The following is an 18,577-nucleotide window of genomic DNA, read 5'->3' as shown; positions in this document are numbered from 1 at the left end:
TTAGGCATGTTACGGAATTTGGGAAGATTGGGGGTTAATTTTCACAGACAATGTAAAAAATAACTAATGAAATGAGTATTAGAAACTCATGCGTCATTGTTTAATGGCTTCCCTATTCAAACAAACTATATGGTGAATGTAAACTAACTATTCAAAATAATAGTTAGAACGTACAGCTTTAAGTTTGAGATTTAAGAATCATAGTAACTACAAGCTTTAAGCAATTTAAAGATATATTGTTTTAAATTTCAGTTTAGCGGAGAGATACACACACAGGAGGAGGTATGGCTGGCCAGGTAAGTTATCCCTTTACGTAATGTATTAAATGTAGAAATCGGTAGGCAGTAGGGCACTAGTTTTTTGTATTTTAATTACTCGAAAAACAATAATATTTATTGTTAATACCCTGGAATTTTACATCTAAAAGACGTAGCCTCGTATATACTAAACTAAAAGACAGTACATTTTGCTTCTACAAACATGGGCAAGGTCTAAATAAGAAAGTGTTTAACAACTGCAAACACGATATAAGAAACTAACTATAACTAACAAGCATTTAGCCTATAAAACAGCTTTTTATATAAAAAGCTGTTTGGTTTTATGTTTTATTGATTTTGTTTGGTAATATTAACAATGTGTACAGTCAATTAATTTTAAATAGTACTAATATGAAATATATATATATATATATATATATATATATATATATATATATATATAAAGAATTATTGTCCGATAATATTTTGAAATAGTTTTTCCTCTTGGATTGAATTTAAGAGGTCCCTTAAGAGACTTCATCTCCTTCCTTTCCTTGACTAGGCTTGTAACTAGATCAAACCGTTATCGGGTAATCATACTATGAAATTATCTTTACTATGGAATGTATAATTTCAAATAATCATTTATTTTTATATCTCGTGGTAGTACCTTTGTTTACAGTGATACTTTAATTTTTGGCAAAATAAAAGAAACAAGGAGTGGAAGTTGTATGGAATTCCGTGGTTTTCAGTGTTAGAGTGATCTATTTGCGGAATCCACAAGTCTGCATGCACTCATTGGTACCTTGCATTACAGTAAAAGCATCTCTTTGGGGAACACAAAAAGAATCCAAGAAATTCAAAATAGCACTGTCAGATTTACCTACGGCTTGAGACGTTATGATCGTGTGTACCCCTATAGGGGTGCCACCAATCTGTTTCCATTGGAGGCCGAGTGCAGGATAATGACGTAATGTTTGATCCGCAAGCTCCTTGCTACTGGGGAACCAAGGTATCTACGCGACGGGTTTCAGTGTCGAGGAGAGCTTACTGAGAGTAGCTCCCGGCCAAGACAGACAGCTGCACTTTCCTAAAGTGAGACTGGAAGTCGGAAAAAGAAGTTTCTCTAAATTCGGACCACAACTATACAAAGACCTCTCCGAAGAATTTTAATCTGTTCTTGTCCACAGTTTCGACTAAATTTCACAAAATTTAAAAGATATTTTTCTATAATATAGTATAAATAATATCTGTAAAAAACCTTAACATTCAAAGCATATATTTTCTATGTATTTGTAAAAATGTCTGTGGAAATGGACTGTGATTCGGTATAGTTGTTGTTAATAATATTTTCCCGTATTTTTTACTGTTATTATTTAGTGTAATTAGACGTTAAGTATTATAGTTAAAGTCGTTCTGAAAAATTAATAGTAACTGAGAATTCGTTTGGACAGTAATGGAATTTTTATTATTGTTTATGTGTAAAGTTATGTCAAAACCCGATCCAGCGATCAACGATGGAACGTGTTCCTCTACGCCGCCAAATTATGGACCTTACTGATGAACTGGTTTCAGAACGATCTGTAAAATCGTGGAAGAGGAATGTGGGGAAACGAACTTTTGTTACTTGTGTATAGTAGATGAAGATTGTAAGACATAGGTCATTGCATTAGCCCTCCGTTCTTGTAACCTTTATCCAAGTGAGGAGTGGGAAACACGGGTGTTTTAACGGTTATAAACGAACCATAAATATGCTGTGCTGGATGAATGTGTACTAAAAGTCATGACACCTATTTGAAGCTGGGAATTCGGATTAGTTACCACTTTGTTCGAGATCCAGTGAATCCGACCCGGTATAAACTGATTTTAACGCTTAAATACACTTTAAAACTGTCCATTAAAAATATTACTTCCATAACCAAGATAAGGTATGGCTGAGATTTGCTGTGACGTGAGTAGATCTTTTAATGGAAGAGTTTTTCAACATTGTATTAAATAGGACAAGGAGATCAAAAGAAGAGAGGTTTTTATTTGATCTGCAAATAACTACTGAAATCACAGAAATAATCTTAAGCTCACAGTGCTGGAGGCTATGTTTTTTATAATGGAAAGAAATATTTTACAGAATAAGGATACTGAGTTAAGTGTAAACGGCAGTACATTGATTTGAGACGGTAATTGTGATTTCTTTTCTAGTTAAATAATTAGATAGAGTAAAACGTTTTTGTTATAGTGCTATCATGAACAATAATACACCACAAATGTTTTTTGGCACTGCAATATGCCTTTTTGAAAATTTAAATCTTTTACAATCTCGGAGACAAAAAGAAGAATAAAAAGCTGAATTTGGCTAAAAACCACATTAAATGGTCTATTGGGATCCATGAACCTAGACTAGAGATTTAGTCAAACATTTTAACATATAAACAACAAATGCAGTTGTTTGAAGTACAATCCCATTGGAGAGTATAGTAATGTAATGTGGTAATATTGCTAGGAATCGGATGGACGAAATCAGTTTATCTCAAAACTTTAACGATCTTAAAGATTTGTACGGCGATTATGTGTCCTGATTTTTTGCTGCACGTCTCAAATCATTGTTGGTTTACGCTAAACTCGTCTTTCAGGCGGGCGGAGTGCGTCTGAGATGTGCACGTAGCCGGGAAGATGTGGTCAAGGCTCGTCAGAGATGTGGACGTAGCCGGGAAGATGTGACCAAGGTGCTTCTGAATCGTGAACGTAGCCGGGAAGATGTGGCAAAGGCTCGTCAGAGATGTGGACGTAGCCGGGAAGATGTGACCAAGGTGCTTCTGAATCGTGAACGTAGCCGGGAAGATGTGGCAAAGGCTCGTCAGAGATGTGGACGTAGCCGGGAAGATGTGACCAAGGTGCTTCTGAATCGTGAACGTAGCCGGGAAGATGTGGCCAAAGCTCGTCAGAGATGTGGACGTAGCCGGGAAGATGTGGCCAAAGTGCTTCAGAATCGTGAACGTAGCCGGGAAGATGTGACCAAGGTGCGACAAAAATGTGGACGTAGCCGGGAAAATGTGACCAAGATGCGACAAAAATGTGGACGTAGCCGGGAAGATGTGGCCAAAGTACGCAAGAGATGTGAACGTAGCCGAAAAGATGCGTCCAAAGATCGGCTGCTAGCCGCTGGCACAGACAAGAAGAAAAGGGAAGGTGATAAAATAAAAGGTAAAGACACAACAAAACCGTCATTGTTCAGAACGCTGGGCTGCTGGCTTCTCCTGCAGTATCTTCTTCCTCGCCATCACTATTTGGGTCCTGGAAATGCGTTGTGTCGAGGATCGGAAGAGCCCGTGGACGAGGACGACAGGATCGCCCAAGAACATGACCGGGAGTACGGACTTGCCAGTACCAAGCAGGACGTGAGGAGAGCAGACCGTGCAGCCATCGGTAGATTCTGGTGTAACCTTGTTACTACGTGGAACTGGCACTCAATTGTAGGATTATTCATCGTGTCCATCAAGTACGCGGTAGAAAGTCTTCTTCCGAGGCCAATCTATCCTTTGGGGTTGTCCCAACATAGTGATGAGAGGTGTATACAGGGAAAGGTCATTGGGGCCAAGAGTAAGACTTTGCAGGTAATACGATGTAATATAATGATAGTTAATGAGAACATTATGCATCTTATTCGGTGTACGCTGAGTTTATGAAATGGTCTCCAATCTTTATAAGAGAGTAGAATTAATCCCTTTTAGATTTTAAATCGATTTACATTTTGATACATATTGGTAAACAAACACGTGAGTACGAATACAAATTGACCTATTAATAGAATGGATAAAACAAATGTCTGTGGGTTAAAAACTGCCAAATTATTGCTTTAAATTATGAAATGTATTACAGGAATTAATTATTTTACTCGTTCTGAAATATTAATTGCACGACTAGGTTATTCTGATATTTTGGATTAATTACAGTTATAAGGAAACGCTCGTTGGGGTCCAGCCACCATATCCAGATCTCAAACTTTTATAAATTCCTTCATATTCCTTATGGTGGTATCTCTGCATTTTATACCACTGGCGAAACCCTAGTCTTGCAGTGGTGACTATTGTAACCTACAGTTACAACAGTCTTACAGTGATTGCTATAATCTGCTACTGTCTTGTAGTGGCTGTTACAGTCGCCACGCTCTGCTATTCATGATACAGAAAATTATGCAGTTTACAAAAGTGTATCCTTAGAAAACGTACAACAAAATATAAGATAAGATATACATATGGTATGAATAAAATTAACATGTATAGCAATAAAAACACGAGAATAATATAACAAAGATCTGTAACTATAAGAAGCAAAGAAATGGAATAATTATATTACTTTCAGAAACAAATATTAAGAAGCAAAAATAAAAAGAATGAAACTATAAAAGTAACTGATAATTGTGTGCGTTTGTACATACAAGAATAGTGTTTGTAAGTTCATATATGTAGTGACATCGGAAAATATCAGCAATTAATACAGTCGTATTATTTATTCCCTTAGATTATTAATTTACTGTATATAGAATTTATGTAACAAATCCCACCCTATCGGTGTGCATGAACCGTTCACTCAGTCACTACGAGATAACTGATCCTTGAGAATAGATTGTTTTCCTATTAGTATTAAAAGAAACTGAAAAACATGAGGGCGGGATTTAAATAAGAAACAAAATATAGAAAGGACGTTTTCCAGAACAATACAGACCACAATCCACCTGTATTTGATTCCAGATTTGATGACGCATTGATTCGATTTGATTTCTGCTATGACCCAGTTTTCTCGGAGAAGATTACAATAACACCCACAAAAACTTGAGATGTGAGATCAATACCTATATACTTATTATGTTCTTTGAAATATCGACCTCATGTATCTAAAGATCTTGTGTGATGATGGCTGCAGAATTATACTTCCAAGATATAACCTAAGTCAGTGACTGGTTAACTAGATTTTTGTTCACATTTTCAGCTTACCCAACAAAGAAACCTTCGTGTCAAAGACACAAGCACTTCGTCAGATCTAAAACCTGTTTTTATGTAATTCTGAATGACACAGCAGCCGCTTTAACGCATGCAGGATCAGGATGCTTGATACGACCAGTGTAAGTAACGTGTCAACTTGAGTTAATTTGGACATATCAGCGTCAGTCTGTGACTCGCGGGAGCTGTACGCTGGATATCTAATACTCGTCCTTCCTCTCGTGTGTAGTGTGACGGTACCTATAACAATAATTTAGTACCAAAAGATTTCTCGTTTACCAGCGAGAATATTTTTTAATAGTAATAAAATCGTGAACCATATTTATTATAGAATATTTCATAAATAATTAATATTCTGTCACGACGAATAATATGAAAGAAAAAATTATTCTTGGATAAATTTAAAAATATTTATAATGTTAATAATTGGATTTGTACATGGTGTGAAAATTTTTGGTGACAGTTTAATATTCAAAAAGATAAATTTGGTAATAATACCCATATGTTCATTTAAATTACCGAAATTAATAATATTTAATATTCAAAGCATAAAAAATAGTTAAGATTGTCTGTGACGTTTGTAAGTGTTATCTGCTATGTTTTCAAATATTAAGGTATTACACATATTTTGCACATTCTAAATATTTATTATTAACAGAGCATTCATAGTAATAATAACAAAAAAATTACTATCAATGGAAATAAATTAGTTTATATCTGCTGATGAGTTATTAGTTTTTATTATATAGGGTTGGCTCCTCTCTACCCAGGAATTAGGATCTAATTTCCCCAACCAATCTGGGTGTTCATGCCATGTATTAGAAACATGCTAAGGACTTACTCAGTGCTGAACCACTGAAATCAGCATATCTGGACTAATGGTTCTTTGAAACCGAGTTAGTGATAGTACAGGTTAAACTCCTGACTGAGACTAGCATTTTTTATCAGTACCATTGATAAACCTTATACTGTACCGACTATCCTTTCCTTCTTATTCTGTTTGAAAAGATCCTTGCACATACCAGTGGCCAATAAGGATGGGGAGATTAAGGCTTAACGTAATTTCAAAATTGTAATGCACATTGAAAGGAAAGAATTGGGAATGCATATCTTTTATTAATTCTAATCATAATTTAGCATAAAAAGACAGAGTGTAAACTTATGAGAAAAGGTTTGACGTCACAGTACGGACACGCTGAAGTACACATTAGTTGAGTTCAAGATTAATGTTCAAGAGCATAGGCAAGCATACTAGATCTACCTTTTATTCATAAAGGTGAAAGCAGCTTTATGCCTCATATAAATGAAAATTATATTTAATATCAGGAAATTTTCGTAGAATAATCGTTGAAATTTCGTGAAAGACGGAGAGGTTGAAATTTTTTATTAATGATTGGTGAATAACGTATTTCCTACAAGTTCCTCCGGTGTTACTCGCGACTATCAGTGTACGTATGTTTCAGGGCGCGCCTCCTCGAAGATGCCCGTGTCCCGGACAGTACGTGGGACGGACTCCACAAGAAACACCTGGTCACCGGATGGTAAGTACTTTGTTAGCAACACCACCGAGGTGGGTTTTACAAGTTTTTTCACCTCCTTGAACAAAGAAAGGATGAAAATATAGGATAAGCGTTAAGCACTTTTAATGAGGAAATACAATGGGTACAAGAAATACGTTTTAGTTGGAATTAAAAATTATTTCTTGAATTTAAAATAAGTTCCCATAAATAAGTTCTAATAATAAGTTCCCAATTATTATTTTTGAAAATTTACAATGAAATTTAGAAGCCCAAAAAGCATGGCTAGCACGATTTATGTACATGTTTAATATTTATGAATTGGAAGTGGAAATACACATTACATTCATCGAAATGCAAGCTGCTTTTTCGTTAGATAGATGAAATACTTCAGTCTTACGTAAATAAATGAATATTTATTTTAGTACTACAGTGGTATGGCATGTACTATTCAGGAATCACAACACTCAAATTATATATTTAGTCTATAAATGACCAAATCAGTTTAAAATATCCAATAGAAAATTATCGTTAGACGTAAAAGAAAAATTCACAAAGACTCTATTATAATATGCCATCAGTACCTCATTATTGTTGAGACTAGAGAATAGATATTGATGTTAGGCTATGCAATAGGTTTTCTTACAACCAAAGTTTAAATCACTATGTTTTTTTGCTGGTCTACATCTTAATGCACCAACTTTTGATACAAATATGTATCTATTTTACATCTCCGAACGCTATTAAACACTGTTGGAGGGTAGATATTAGAACTATTTACTAGATATAGGGTTTTCATTTTAAAATAGGTTTTACAATCATGACAAAAATTACGCCGCACGAAATATGTTTTCTACAATATTGATAGTTCTAATTTCATTAATTATTATGCCTCAATAATAGTGTTTTAGCCAAAAAGTATTAAAGGAGTTTTCTTATAAATACGCGTGAAAGGATAATATAGAAAGCGATTATTATGTGCAATTGATGTATTTTATGTGATCTAAAAACAATTGTGGATACTAGAAAAGATTTAAACAATAGAAATTCAATGGCAAGTGTCTTAAAGGGATTTAGGATTAGGAATTTGGTTCTTGTGTACAGCTCGATTCATTTAGCCTATCAAGGATGTGTAGATCTACGCACCTTTTATCGTTATTAAATCTTGTTCACATCAAATCCATTTATTTATTTATTTGTCACTAAAGAAACATTCAATCTTGTTCTCTTATGCATTACTTGGGAACTCTATTAACGCTGTCTTTCATCGGAAAAGGTATTAACCTTTTTATTTTATCATCCAATGGTACAGTTAAGTATAATTTATTTCTCACCTTCCATCTTGGCACTTTTAGTAAGTTACAACGTTGTATTATTTCAGAACCGCCCACCGTCACCTCCGAAGTACTTTACCGACTTTTCAGTTGTCAGCGAGACGTCTTTAGCTTACACCGTATGTACTTTATAACGTTTTGTGTGTGATTTGGTTGTAATATCTTCAACTATTTCGTTTAAGTATATTGACATTTCCAAGACAATGTTCAATTTATGTTGCTATCCATGAATGTTATGGTTCATAAAGGTCTTATGCACCAGCAGTAGCCTATTACCTTTATAAAGGCAAACTTATTTTTAGACAGTAATATTAGTACTTTAATTGAAGTATTTATTCGCCATGAAGTTGAAATATTGATTTAGTATGGTTTAAAGTAATGCCTAGATACATATAAATAGTTAATTGTCCAATGTTGTCCATTGCAAAATGGACTTAATGCGACTTGAATTATAAAAAACTTGCCATATTATTAATACTGTTAAGTTATCACCAGGTGGTATCTACAATCTATGATTATACGTAAACGAAACATACGTATATGCACTACTAGTAGTACATACGAGTATTTCTCATTCACTTATTGTCACGTATTGGTGTAAAGTTCTTGTATTTGTGCAAGAAATGTGTAATTAGGTGTAGTTTATACTTCAGGGTATCCGACTTCTTATAACATGGCAGCTTAGAGTGCGGAATAAAGATTAAACAACCAAACATAGTAGATAAGTTATCACATTCTTCACTCTATAAAGTGTAACAATTTATACAAGTGCCTCCTACTGAGAAAGTGAATTTGGGATTGAATTCTCCAACGAATAAATGATGAAATACACTATAAAGAACAAGCACATGTGCACATTATACAGTTTAACAATGTATATATCAGTGTTTCCGACTATATTAGATGCTAAAATAAATTAGTAGAAGAACACATTCCTCACTCTATACAGTGTAACAACTTATACATAGTGTCTCCTACTGGTAGAGTGAACTTGGGATTGAATTCTCCAACGTATAAATGATGAAATACACTATAAAGAACAAGCACATTTGCACATTATACAGTTTAACAATGCATATATCAGTGTTTCCGACTATATTAGATGCTAAAATAAATTAGTAGAAGAACACATTCCTCACTCTATACAGTGTAACAACTTATACATAGTGTCTCCTACTGGTAGAGTGAATTTGGGATTGAATTCTCCAACGAATAAATGATGAAATACACTATAAAGAACAAGCACATTTGCACATTATACAGTTTAACAATGCATATATCAGTGTTTCCGACTATATTAGATGCTAAAATAAATTAGTAGAAGAACACATTCCTCACTCTATACAGTGTAACAACTTATACATAGTGTCTCCTACTGGTAGAGTGAACTTGGGATTGAATTCTCCAACGTATAAATGATGAAATACACTATAAAGAACAAGCACATTTGCACATTATACAGTTTAACAATGCATATATCAGTGTTTCCGACTATATTAGATGCTAAAATAAATTAGTAGAAGAACACATTCCTCACTCTATACAGTGTAACAACTTATACATAGTGTCTCCTACTGGTAGAGTGAATTTGGGATTGAATTCTCCAACGAATAAATGATGAAATACACTATAAAGAACAAGCACATTTGCACATTATACAGTTTAACAATGCATATATCAGTGTTTCCGACTATATTAGATGCTAAAATAAATTAGTAGAAGAACACATTCCTCACTCTATACAGTGTAACAACTTATACATAGTGTCTCCTACTGGTAGAGTGAACTTGGGATTGAATTCTCCAACGAATAAATGATGAGATACACTATAAAGAACAAGCACATGTGCACATTATACAGTTTAACAATGCATATATCAGTGTTTCCGACTATATTAGATGCTAAAATAAATTAGTAGAAGAACACATTCCTCACTCTATACAGTGTAACAACTTATACATAGTGTCTCCTACTGGTAGAGTGAACTTGGGATTGAATTCTCCAACGAATAAATGATGAGATACACTATAAAGAACAAGCACATGTGCACATTATACAGTTTAACAATGTATATATCAGTGTTTCCGACTATATTAGATGCTAAAATAAATTAGTAGAAGAACACATTCCTCACTCTATACAGTGTAACAACTTATACATAGTGTCTCCTACTGGTAGAGTGAACTTGGGATTGAATTCTCCAACGAATAAATGATGAAATACACTATAAAGAACAAGCACATGTGCACATTATACAGTTTAACAATGTATATATCAGTGTTTCCGACTATATTAGATGCTAAAAATAAATTAGTAGAAGAACACTTTTCCTCACTCTACTCAGGTTGTAACAAATTTTTCATAGCGTTCTACTGGTGTGTGAACTTGGGATGAATTCTCAACGAATAAATTGATTGAAATACACTATAAAGTAACATGCACATGTGCACTTATATTCAGTTTTACAATGTAATTATATCATGTTTCCGAACTATATTGATGCTAATAATAATTAGTAGAAGAAAACACATTCCTCACTCTATACAGTGTAACAAAATTTTACATAGTGTTCTCCTATGGTAGTGTGAACTTGGGATGAATTCTCCAACGAATCAAATGATGAAATACACTATAAAGAACAAGCACATTGTGCACATTATACAGTTTATCATTGCTATATATCAGTGTTTCGACTATATTAGATGCTAAATTAAATGTAGTAGTAAGAACACATTCCTCACTCTATACTAGTGTAACAATTATAACATAGAGTCTCTCTACTGGTTAGTGTGAACTTGGGATTGGAATTCTCCAACGAATAAATGATGCAAATACACTATAAAGGAACAAGCACATGTGCACATTTATACAGTTTAACAATGTATATATCAGTGTTTCCGATATATTTGATGCTTAAAATAAACTTAGTAGAAGAATACACTTCGTCACCTCTATACAGTGTAATACAAAATTATACATAGTGTTCCTACTGTAGAATAGAGTATATTGTACATAGGGATTGGAATACTACCAACGACTAAATGATGAGATACACTTTAAAGAACAAGCACATGTGCAAATTATACAGTTTAACAATGTACATATCAGTGTTTCCGACTATATTTAGATGCTAAATAAATAGTAGAAGAACACATTCCTCTCTCTATACAGTGGTAACAGAAATCATAATAGTGTCTCCTACTGGTAGTGTGAACTTGGGATTGAATTATCCAACGAATAATGATGAAATACACTAAAAGAACAAGACATGTGCCACATTTTCAGTTTATCAAATGCTATATATCGGTGTTTCCGACTATATTAGTTGCTAAAATTAATTAGTAGGAAGAAACACATCGTCAATCTATACAGTTGTTCTAACAAATGATACATAGTGTCTCCTTACTGGTAGATAGTGTATATTGTACATTGGGTTTGAATACTCAACGTGCTAAATGATGAGAGACACTATAAAGAACAAGCACATGTGCACATTATACAGAAACAAAAAAACTTTAAACAATGTATATATCAGTGTTTTCCGACGTATATTAGATGCTAAAAATAATTAGTTTAGAGAACACATCGTCACTCTATACAGTGTAACAGATTATACATAGACGTCTCTATGGTGTGTTCCAGTGTGGTAATTGGGATTGAATTCTCCACGAATAAATGATGAAATACAGTATAAAGAACAAGCACATGTGCACTATATACAGTTTAACAATTGTATATATCAGTGATTTCCGACTATATTAGATGCTAAAATAAATTAGTAGAAGAACACATTCGTCACTCTATACAGTGTAACAACTTATAATAGTGTCTCCTACTGGTAGTGTGAACTTGGGATGAATTCTCCAAACGAATAAATGTTGAAATACACTATAAAGAACAAGCACATGTGCTCATTATACAGTTTAACAATGTATATATCAGTGTTTCCGACTATATTAGATGCTAAAATAAATTAGTAGAAGAAACACATTCCTCTCTCTATACAGTGTACATAATTATAAATAGTGTCTCCCTACTGGTAGTGTGATACTTGGGATTGAATTCTCCAAACGAATAAAGATGAAATACACTATAAAGAACAAGCACATGTGCAAATTATACAGTTTAAAAAACAATGTATATTCAGTGTTTCCGACTATATTAGATGCTTTAAAATTATATTTGTAGAAGAACACAATCGTCATCTATTCAAGTGTAACAAATTTATACATAGTGATCTCATACTGGTAGTGTGACTTGGGAGATTGATTCTCCAACGAATAAAATGATTGTAAATACACTATAAAGAACAAGCACATGATGCACATTATACAGTTTAACAATGTGATATATCAGTGTTTTCCGCTATATTAGATGCTTAAAATAAATTAGTCAGAAGAACACATACCTCCACTCTATACAGTTGTAAACAAATTATCATTAGTGTCTCCTACTGGCTAGATGTGTGAACTTGGGATTGTATTCTCCAACGATAATTGATGAAATACATTAAAGAACAAGCACATGTGCACTATTATACAGTTTAACAATGTATATTATCAGTGTTTCGACTATATTAGATGCTAAAAAAATTAAGTAGAAGAAACACATTTTTCCTCACTCTATACAGTGTAACAAAATTATAATAGTATCTCCTACTGGTTGTGTGAACTTGGGATTGAATTCTTCCAACGAATAATTGATGAAATTACACTATAAAGAACAAGCACATGTGCACATTATACAGTTATAACAATGTACTTATCAGTGTTTCCGATAATTAGATGCTATAAATAAATCTTGTAGAAGAAACCATTCCTCACTCTATCCAGTGTAACAAATTATACATAGAGTCTCCTACTGGTAGTGTGAAACTTGGGATTGAATTTCTCCAACGATAAATGATGAAATCACTATAAAGAACAAAGCACATGTGCACAGTATACTGTTTTAACAATGTATTATATCAGTGTTTCCGACTCTATAATAGATGCTAAAATTAAATTGTAGAAGGAACACATCGTCAAATTATACAGGTGTAACAAATTTATACATTGTGTCTCTTTGGTAGTAGTGTGAACTTGGGATTGAATTCTCCAACGAATAAATGATAATATACACTATAAAGAACAGCACATGTGCACATTATACAGTTTTTAACAATGTATATATCAGTGTTTCCGATATATTAGATGCTAAAATAAATTAGTAGTAGAAAACATTCGTCACTCTATACAGTGTAACAACTTATACATAGTGTCTCCTACTGATCGTGTGAATTGGGATTGAAATTCTCCAACGTATAAATGATGAAATACACTATTAAGAACATGCACATGTGCACATTTATACAGTTTAACTATATCAGTGTTTCGACTATATTAGATGCTAAAATAAATTAGTTAAGAAGATCACATTCGTCACTCTATACAGAGTAACAACTTATACATAGTGTCTCCTACTGGTAGAGTAGACTATATTGTACACAGGGATTGGACACCTACCCCCTAGATGCTGAAGTGTGCTAGAATTTAGAGCACAATAAATTGTGGCATACACGATGTAAAAAGTGGTTCTTACTGGTATATTAAACTTTATCTTGGATTAAAGATGTTACGCTCACGCTATTATGTGTAGAAGCATTCCAGATAGCCGAGTACATTTGTCACAGTGTAGTGTAAAACTATTTTAATTTGAAAATGATTTGCATAATATAAATTAAAGTAAATATCTGATATATTTCCAGGAAACAGAACCGACTCCGTACACAACTCCTGGTCACCGTATGGTATGTATCATGAGTATCTTGTTTATAATCATTACAAATAGTAAATGTATGTATGATAATCTTTTTTATTCCTCACTGTCTCCTCACATACGCTCTACTAAATTTATTGTCGTAATGTGGAGGACTGGTAAGAACGATAATGGAGAAATGACGGTCAGTGGATTAATTTAAAAAAAAGGTCTGCAAAATGTGGGTTAATCGGATATGCGGAGGGCAGGTTTATCCATAACCAAATTCCTAGCCGGCCATGGCAAGTTCTGAGCGTACATGTTACAAACGGGCAAGTATAGAGAATTGAAGAACCTTATGGAAACTCGAGACACCATGATCCAAACACAACTTCTCGTGCAGAAGTTGAGGTAAGAGACCGAGAACTTATAATAGCCACCGATCAACTCGCCCAAACTCTATTGTCCGAGAAAGTATTTGCTCATCAATCTCGGATCATTATGTCTGCATATGAAGAGAGGTGGAAACTGAAAAAGAAGTAAGGTAATACGGCATCACAGCCCGATAAACAAACAGCAGTTGGAGTTCTCTAACGACATATCATAGCCATCTACTTGAAGTAATAAAGAAAGCTCCTCTAAATCAATGTAGTTTCCAGTTAGTCAGAACTTCGATTACAAATTGTCAACAAGAGTATAAAAATCTTCCAAGTCAATTTTACACATAATTAATTTCGTATTATTGGTTTTGACCATTATTATTTCCAGATATTGTAGTAAAATAACAGGAAAGGTTGAAAGTTTACATATATTTTTCCAAAGTTAAAGCCTAAGTGTGAAGTCAAAATTACTGAATTCTGTTCAATGTTGCTTATGTTCCAGAGCCGACCGCCTTCACCTCCCCGAGTGTTCACGTACGATGCGCCCGGTCTGCCCTCTAGCAGAGCTGTAAGTGGAATTGCAGGGTATTACGATGCAAACTAAGTTTTTATAGAAGAAGCAACACTTATTTTGCACATTGTTGTTTGTAAACGTATTTTTAAAACGTAATATATACATAATAGTTAGCCATGCACAATCTCCGGAGCAATATAAAACAGATTGTGTTTAATTTTTATCACAAACAATCGATGGTTATTTTTATTGTTTTGCTAATAACAAAATGGACATACGCATGACATATAATTTCGCAATTCATATACTGATGTGGAAAAATAGAAGAATAAACCTTGCATTTTGACACTTTAATTACATTACAATATAAATTTATGAATTATAATTTGTGCAAAGTACGTCAGAGCCTTCTGTCGGAAAGATATGATAAAACTATATATTTATAGGACTTAATTTTATGTTTAAACACAGGAGCTATTACTTTTAGCTATTATAAAATAATTAGTGAGAAGCTAAGTATACATTATTAGTTACTACGCAATAACTGGGGGACTTGAACACTTGTATTCCGTCAATGTTAAATTGTCAATATTGGTACCTGTTTTCTCAAGAAGTACTTGGAATAGGAAGATGAAATTTTCAGACCTTTTCTATTGTTATATAAGGAATGCGCTGTAGTGAAATAATTTAAATTTGTTAAAAAAGTTCAATTTTTGAACTTTTTTTTAAATTGACCAAAAAAACCCATGTTTTTATATACAATATATTTTTTGTTAATTTATTTATAGTTAAATTGATACTAGTTTACTACCACATTTTAAAAATTACATGTGTGACACTGCGTAAAAATTTCAATTCTGTAGCCTTAGTAGTTCCTGAGATATCGAGTCATTTGTTTAAAAAAAATACAGTTTTTTCGGAAAACGTAGAAAAAGTAAATAAATTAAATTTTTAATAACAAACAAGGCACTATTTTTTACTTACTTAAGTTAAAACCCTCCTGGGCAGTATTCATCTTCATTTTACTCTTCCTGATCTAGGTTGAATCTCCTTTTCTTTGTTCTGGCCTCCTTGGTCATGTCTTCCGCTGCTTGGTCGGCTTGTTTGATACGAGTGTATTCAAACTTCTTCAGGGCTGCAATTGTATATTGGCCTAAATCCTTAACACCTAGTTCTTCCAGCACCTTAATTCTACCTATATTTCCATCATTGAATGATATCACAGCATCCCAAAAGTCCTAGGTCTAGTGTTTTTTTACCAATGAAGTTGGCTTTGGACAGACGGCTCCAAACAATATTGTTATGATTCATTAGAATTTTGGGTGCACCCATGAAGACATTTTTCAGGAGTTCTTTATTACTTAGATCTCTGAAAATAGGTTTAACCTGATTCATGATGACCTCTGGCAATGACTTCTTGGGTCTATAGCCAGTTGGATCTTTTCTATACTTGCACCAGGTATCTGGAGCAGAAGGACACAACTCGTGACTTGGGTTCTCATCCGTGGAAAGTCGGTGAAAATATGTAGTCCACACTGCCTTGTGCATGTTTTCCAAATTTCCTGAGTTACCTCTAATGGCATTCCCATAATAGGATTGTAGCTCATCTATTACTTTGTCGGTCAGTCGTCCTGCGCCTTTTATCGATTCTCCATCCACAAGCTTTTCTTTCAATTTTCTGAGCCCACAAGCCGCTTTTCAACATGGCCGGTACACTCTAATTTTTCAACATCTACATCATAAGGCTTGCTTTCTTTTTCACATAAAAAGGCCTTGGAATCTCCGTCCCCTAGCATTTTCACATAGCGAACCTGTCTCTTCAATTCAGAGCGGTGAAAATCAACCTCACAATACGTGACAAAGGATTTTAAAAGAATTATTTCAAATACTTGCCATAATATTTTATGCTAGTGTTATATACTGTCGTGTTCACAATTAAATATACTATAATCAAACACAAAAAACAAAAAATTGAAATTTTAAAGTGTTCAAGTCCTTTAAATGCTTTTTTTTTAACTTCCGTAGTTACGTTTTACGGTTTTTGTGGAAGCATTTCTATATTTGCGCTTAAAATAGTCAGAAAGTGTAATTTTACAGTTGGGATTTTTATGGGACTGTGGTCCAGGTGTAAGCCAATTGATATATCAACCACTTTGTGTACTGAATTGTGTGTGTTTTCCCAACCTTCAGCTTCACTTTCACTATTCAAGAAATTGACTGAGTTTATCTTGATCGAGTGTATACCGAAGTACAGGGGTGTATACCAATAATTGAATCTTAGCCTTCAGAGCTGACAATCGTTTATTGTAACACTCTGTGACATTATGAGCCCTGTAGGAGCCATTCCTGTAGGACGAATGGCTGACCGACTTAATAATTACACAGCATTTAAAAACAAAACATATTCCTAAAGTCCTGCATACATCCTTTATATAAACGCAAAGTTCCCAAAAAAAATCGTCGGACTTTGGGTCTGAGTTATAGATAACGCAGGTTCAAATCCTGTCTGTGACCGTTGCACTTTTTATCAGTACCATTGACCTTGTACTGTATCGACTCTCCCCCTTATTCCTTATTCCTTGATTTGATAAGATCCTCGCACAGGCCAGTGGCCCATGAGGACGGACAGAATAAGACTTAAAAGGGCATCGGCCTCTCCTTGTTAAAAAAAAATAATAAAAAAATCCCTTTAACTTGACCCCATCGCATCCTGATGATCTCGCTAGCAGGCAACCTCGAATTTTGACTACAAATGTAACAGTTCTAAGAAAACTCAACAATACGTAAACAGGTTTTTTCATTCGTCCACTCGTAAATAGAAACACCTTATTGTCGGCTTTCTGCTGTTGTTATATCTATACTTTCTGTGTTGTTTTCCTCTTTAAGGATATTATACTGTGACAACGAATAGAGAATCGCTAATTATCTATTTAACTACAGAATTTTTTTGAGAAGTATAATGGAGGGAGAGAGAGGACAGAGGGTGTTATAAGTCGGGAAGAAAAGAACCAAGTCGTTACATCACGACATGTTTTTCGAGATCTTTGGATAATCCTTAATATATCAGGTTATACATCTACACATACTTCACCTGATAATTTATGGTTTATCAGGGGTTGAAACTTAAATTCTGGCTACGAAATAACCAAGGTTTAACACTCCAACCAGAGTGCTTTGTATCAGTTACTGTTCATTTTTGGACTGTGCAATTTCTTAGTGACTGTTGAATTCCTTCCTCAGATCTACGTAAGTAACGAGACGCCGACAAGTAGGGTTTTCTTGAAAACAAAATAGTAACATAAACAAATTGTTTATACTGGAATATAATATTTAGCGTAAAAGGCATTAACGAGTGCATTTGCGTATATTAGTGAATAAAAGATTACCACCCACTAAATTAATTCTTCAAAATGTTACATCTGCAAAAGCAAAGTTAATAAAAAACTAAACTATACGTGCAATTAATGTTGTTACAGGGCACTCCTTATATGGCTGCATCTTCGCCAGGAAGTGGGAATTACACATATGTAAGTGTATCTTTTAATGGATTTAATAAAAACATTTTGTAAAAGGTGATTAGGGTCACCACTACTTGACCACTACTTGTGTCATCACCATCGTTTTTACAGTAGTATCTTGGTAATGTATATTTCTAACTTGTGAACAATCTCATCGACTTAGTATAAAGATAAGGATTCAGATGAGTAGCATATATAGTGTTCTGTTAAGCTGTTACTTACATTCATGCCCGTATCCAGTAGTTGTGTACCCCTGTGTTATCAGTCGCTCACCGTTCCCCGCACCATTCCAACCAACCCCTTTCTACTCGTACCATCCAACAGCTA

The 18,577-nt window shown here is 34.0% G+C and overlaps 1 protein-coding gene across 5 annotated transcripts in view; it reads left to right on the top strand.

Moving 5' to 3' along the window:
• Positions 1 to 252: 252 nt before the first annotated feature.
• The window catches only part of LOC124362989, a 36,355-nt gene continuing 18,030 nt past the window's right edge, over positions 253 to 18,577 (top strand). For all 5 annotated transcript variants that reach the window (XM_046817968.1, XM_046817971.1, XM_046817970.1 and 2 more), the window contains exons 1-7: positions 253 to 296; positions 2,885 to 3,865; positions 6,715 to 6,792; positions 8,150 to 8,221; positions 13,849 to 13,890; positions 14,721 to 14,786; positions 18,209 to 18,259. In XM_046817968.1, coding sequence (XP_046673924.1) covers positions 285 to 296; positions 2,885 to 3,865; positions 6,715 to 6,792; positions 8,150 to 8,221; positions 13,849 to 13,890; positions 14,721 to 14,786; positions 18,209 to 18,259 — 1,302 coding nt within the window. In that variant the 5' untranslated portion in view covers positions 253 to 284. The remainder of the gene's footprint in view (positions 297 to 2,884; positions 3,866 to 6,714; positions 6,793 to 8,149; positions 8,222 to 13,848; positions 13,891 to 14,720; positions 14,787 to 18,208; positions 18,260 to 18,577) is intronic.

Source organism: Homalodisca vitripennis, chromosome 5, assembly GCF_021130785.1.
Source record: "Homalodisca vitripennis isolate AUS2020 chromosome 5, UT_GWSS_2.1, whole genome shotgun sequence".
NCBI classification, from domain to species: domain Eukaryota; kingdom Metazoa; phylum Arthropoda; class Insecta; order Hemiptera; family Cicadellidae; genus Homalodisca; species Homalodisca vitripennis.
Note: the sequence above shows the minus strand (reverse complement) of the source record. Positions and strands in the feature narration are given on the sequence as shown.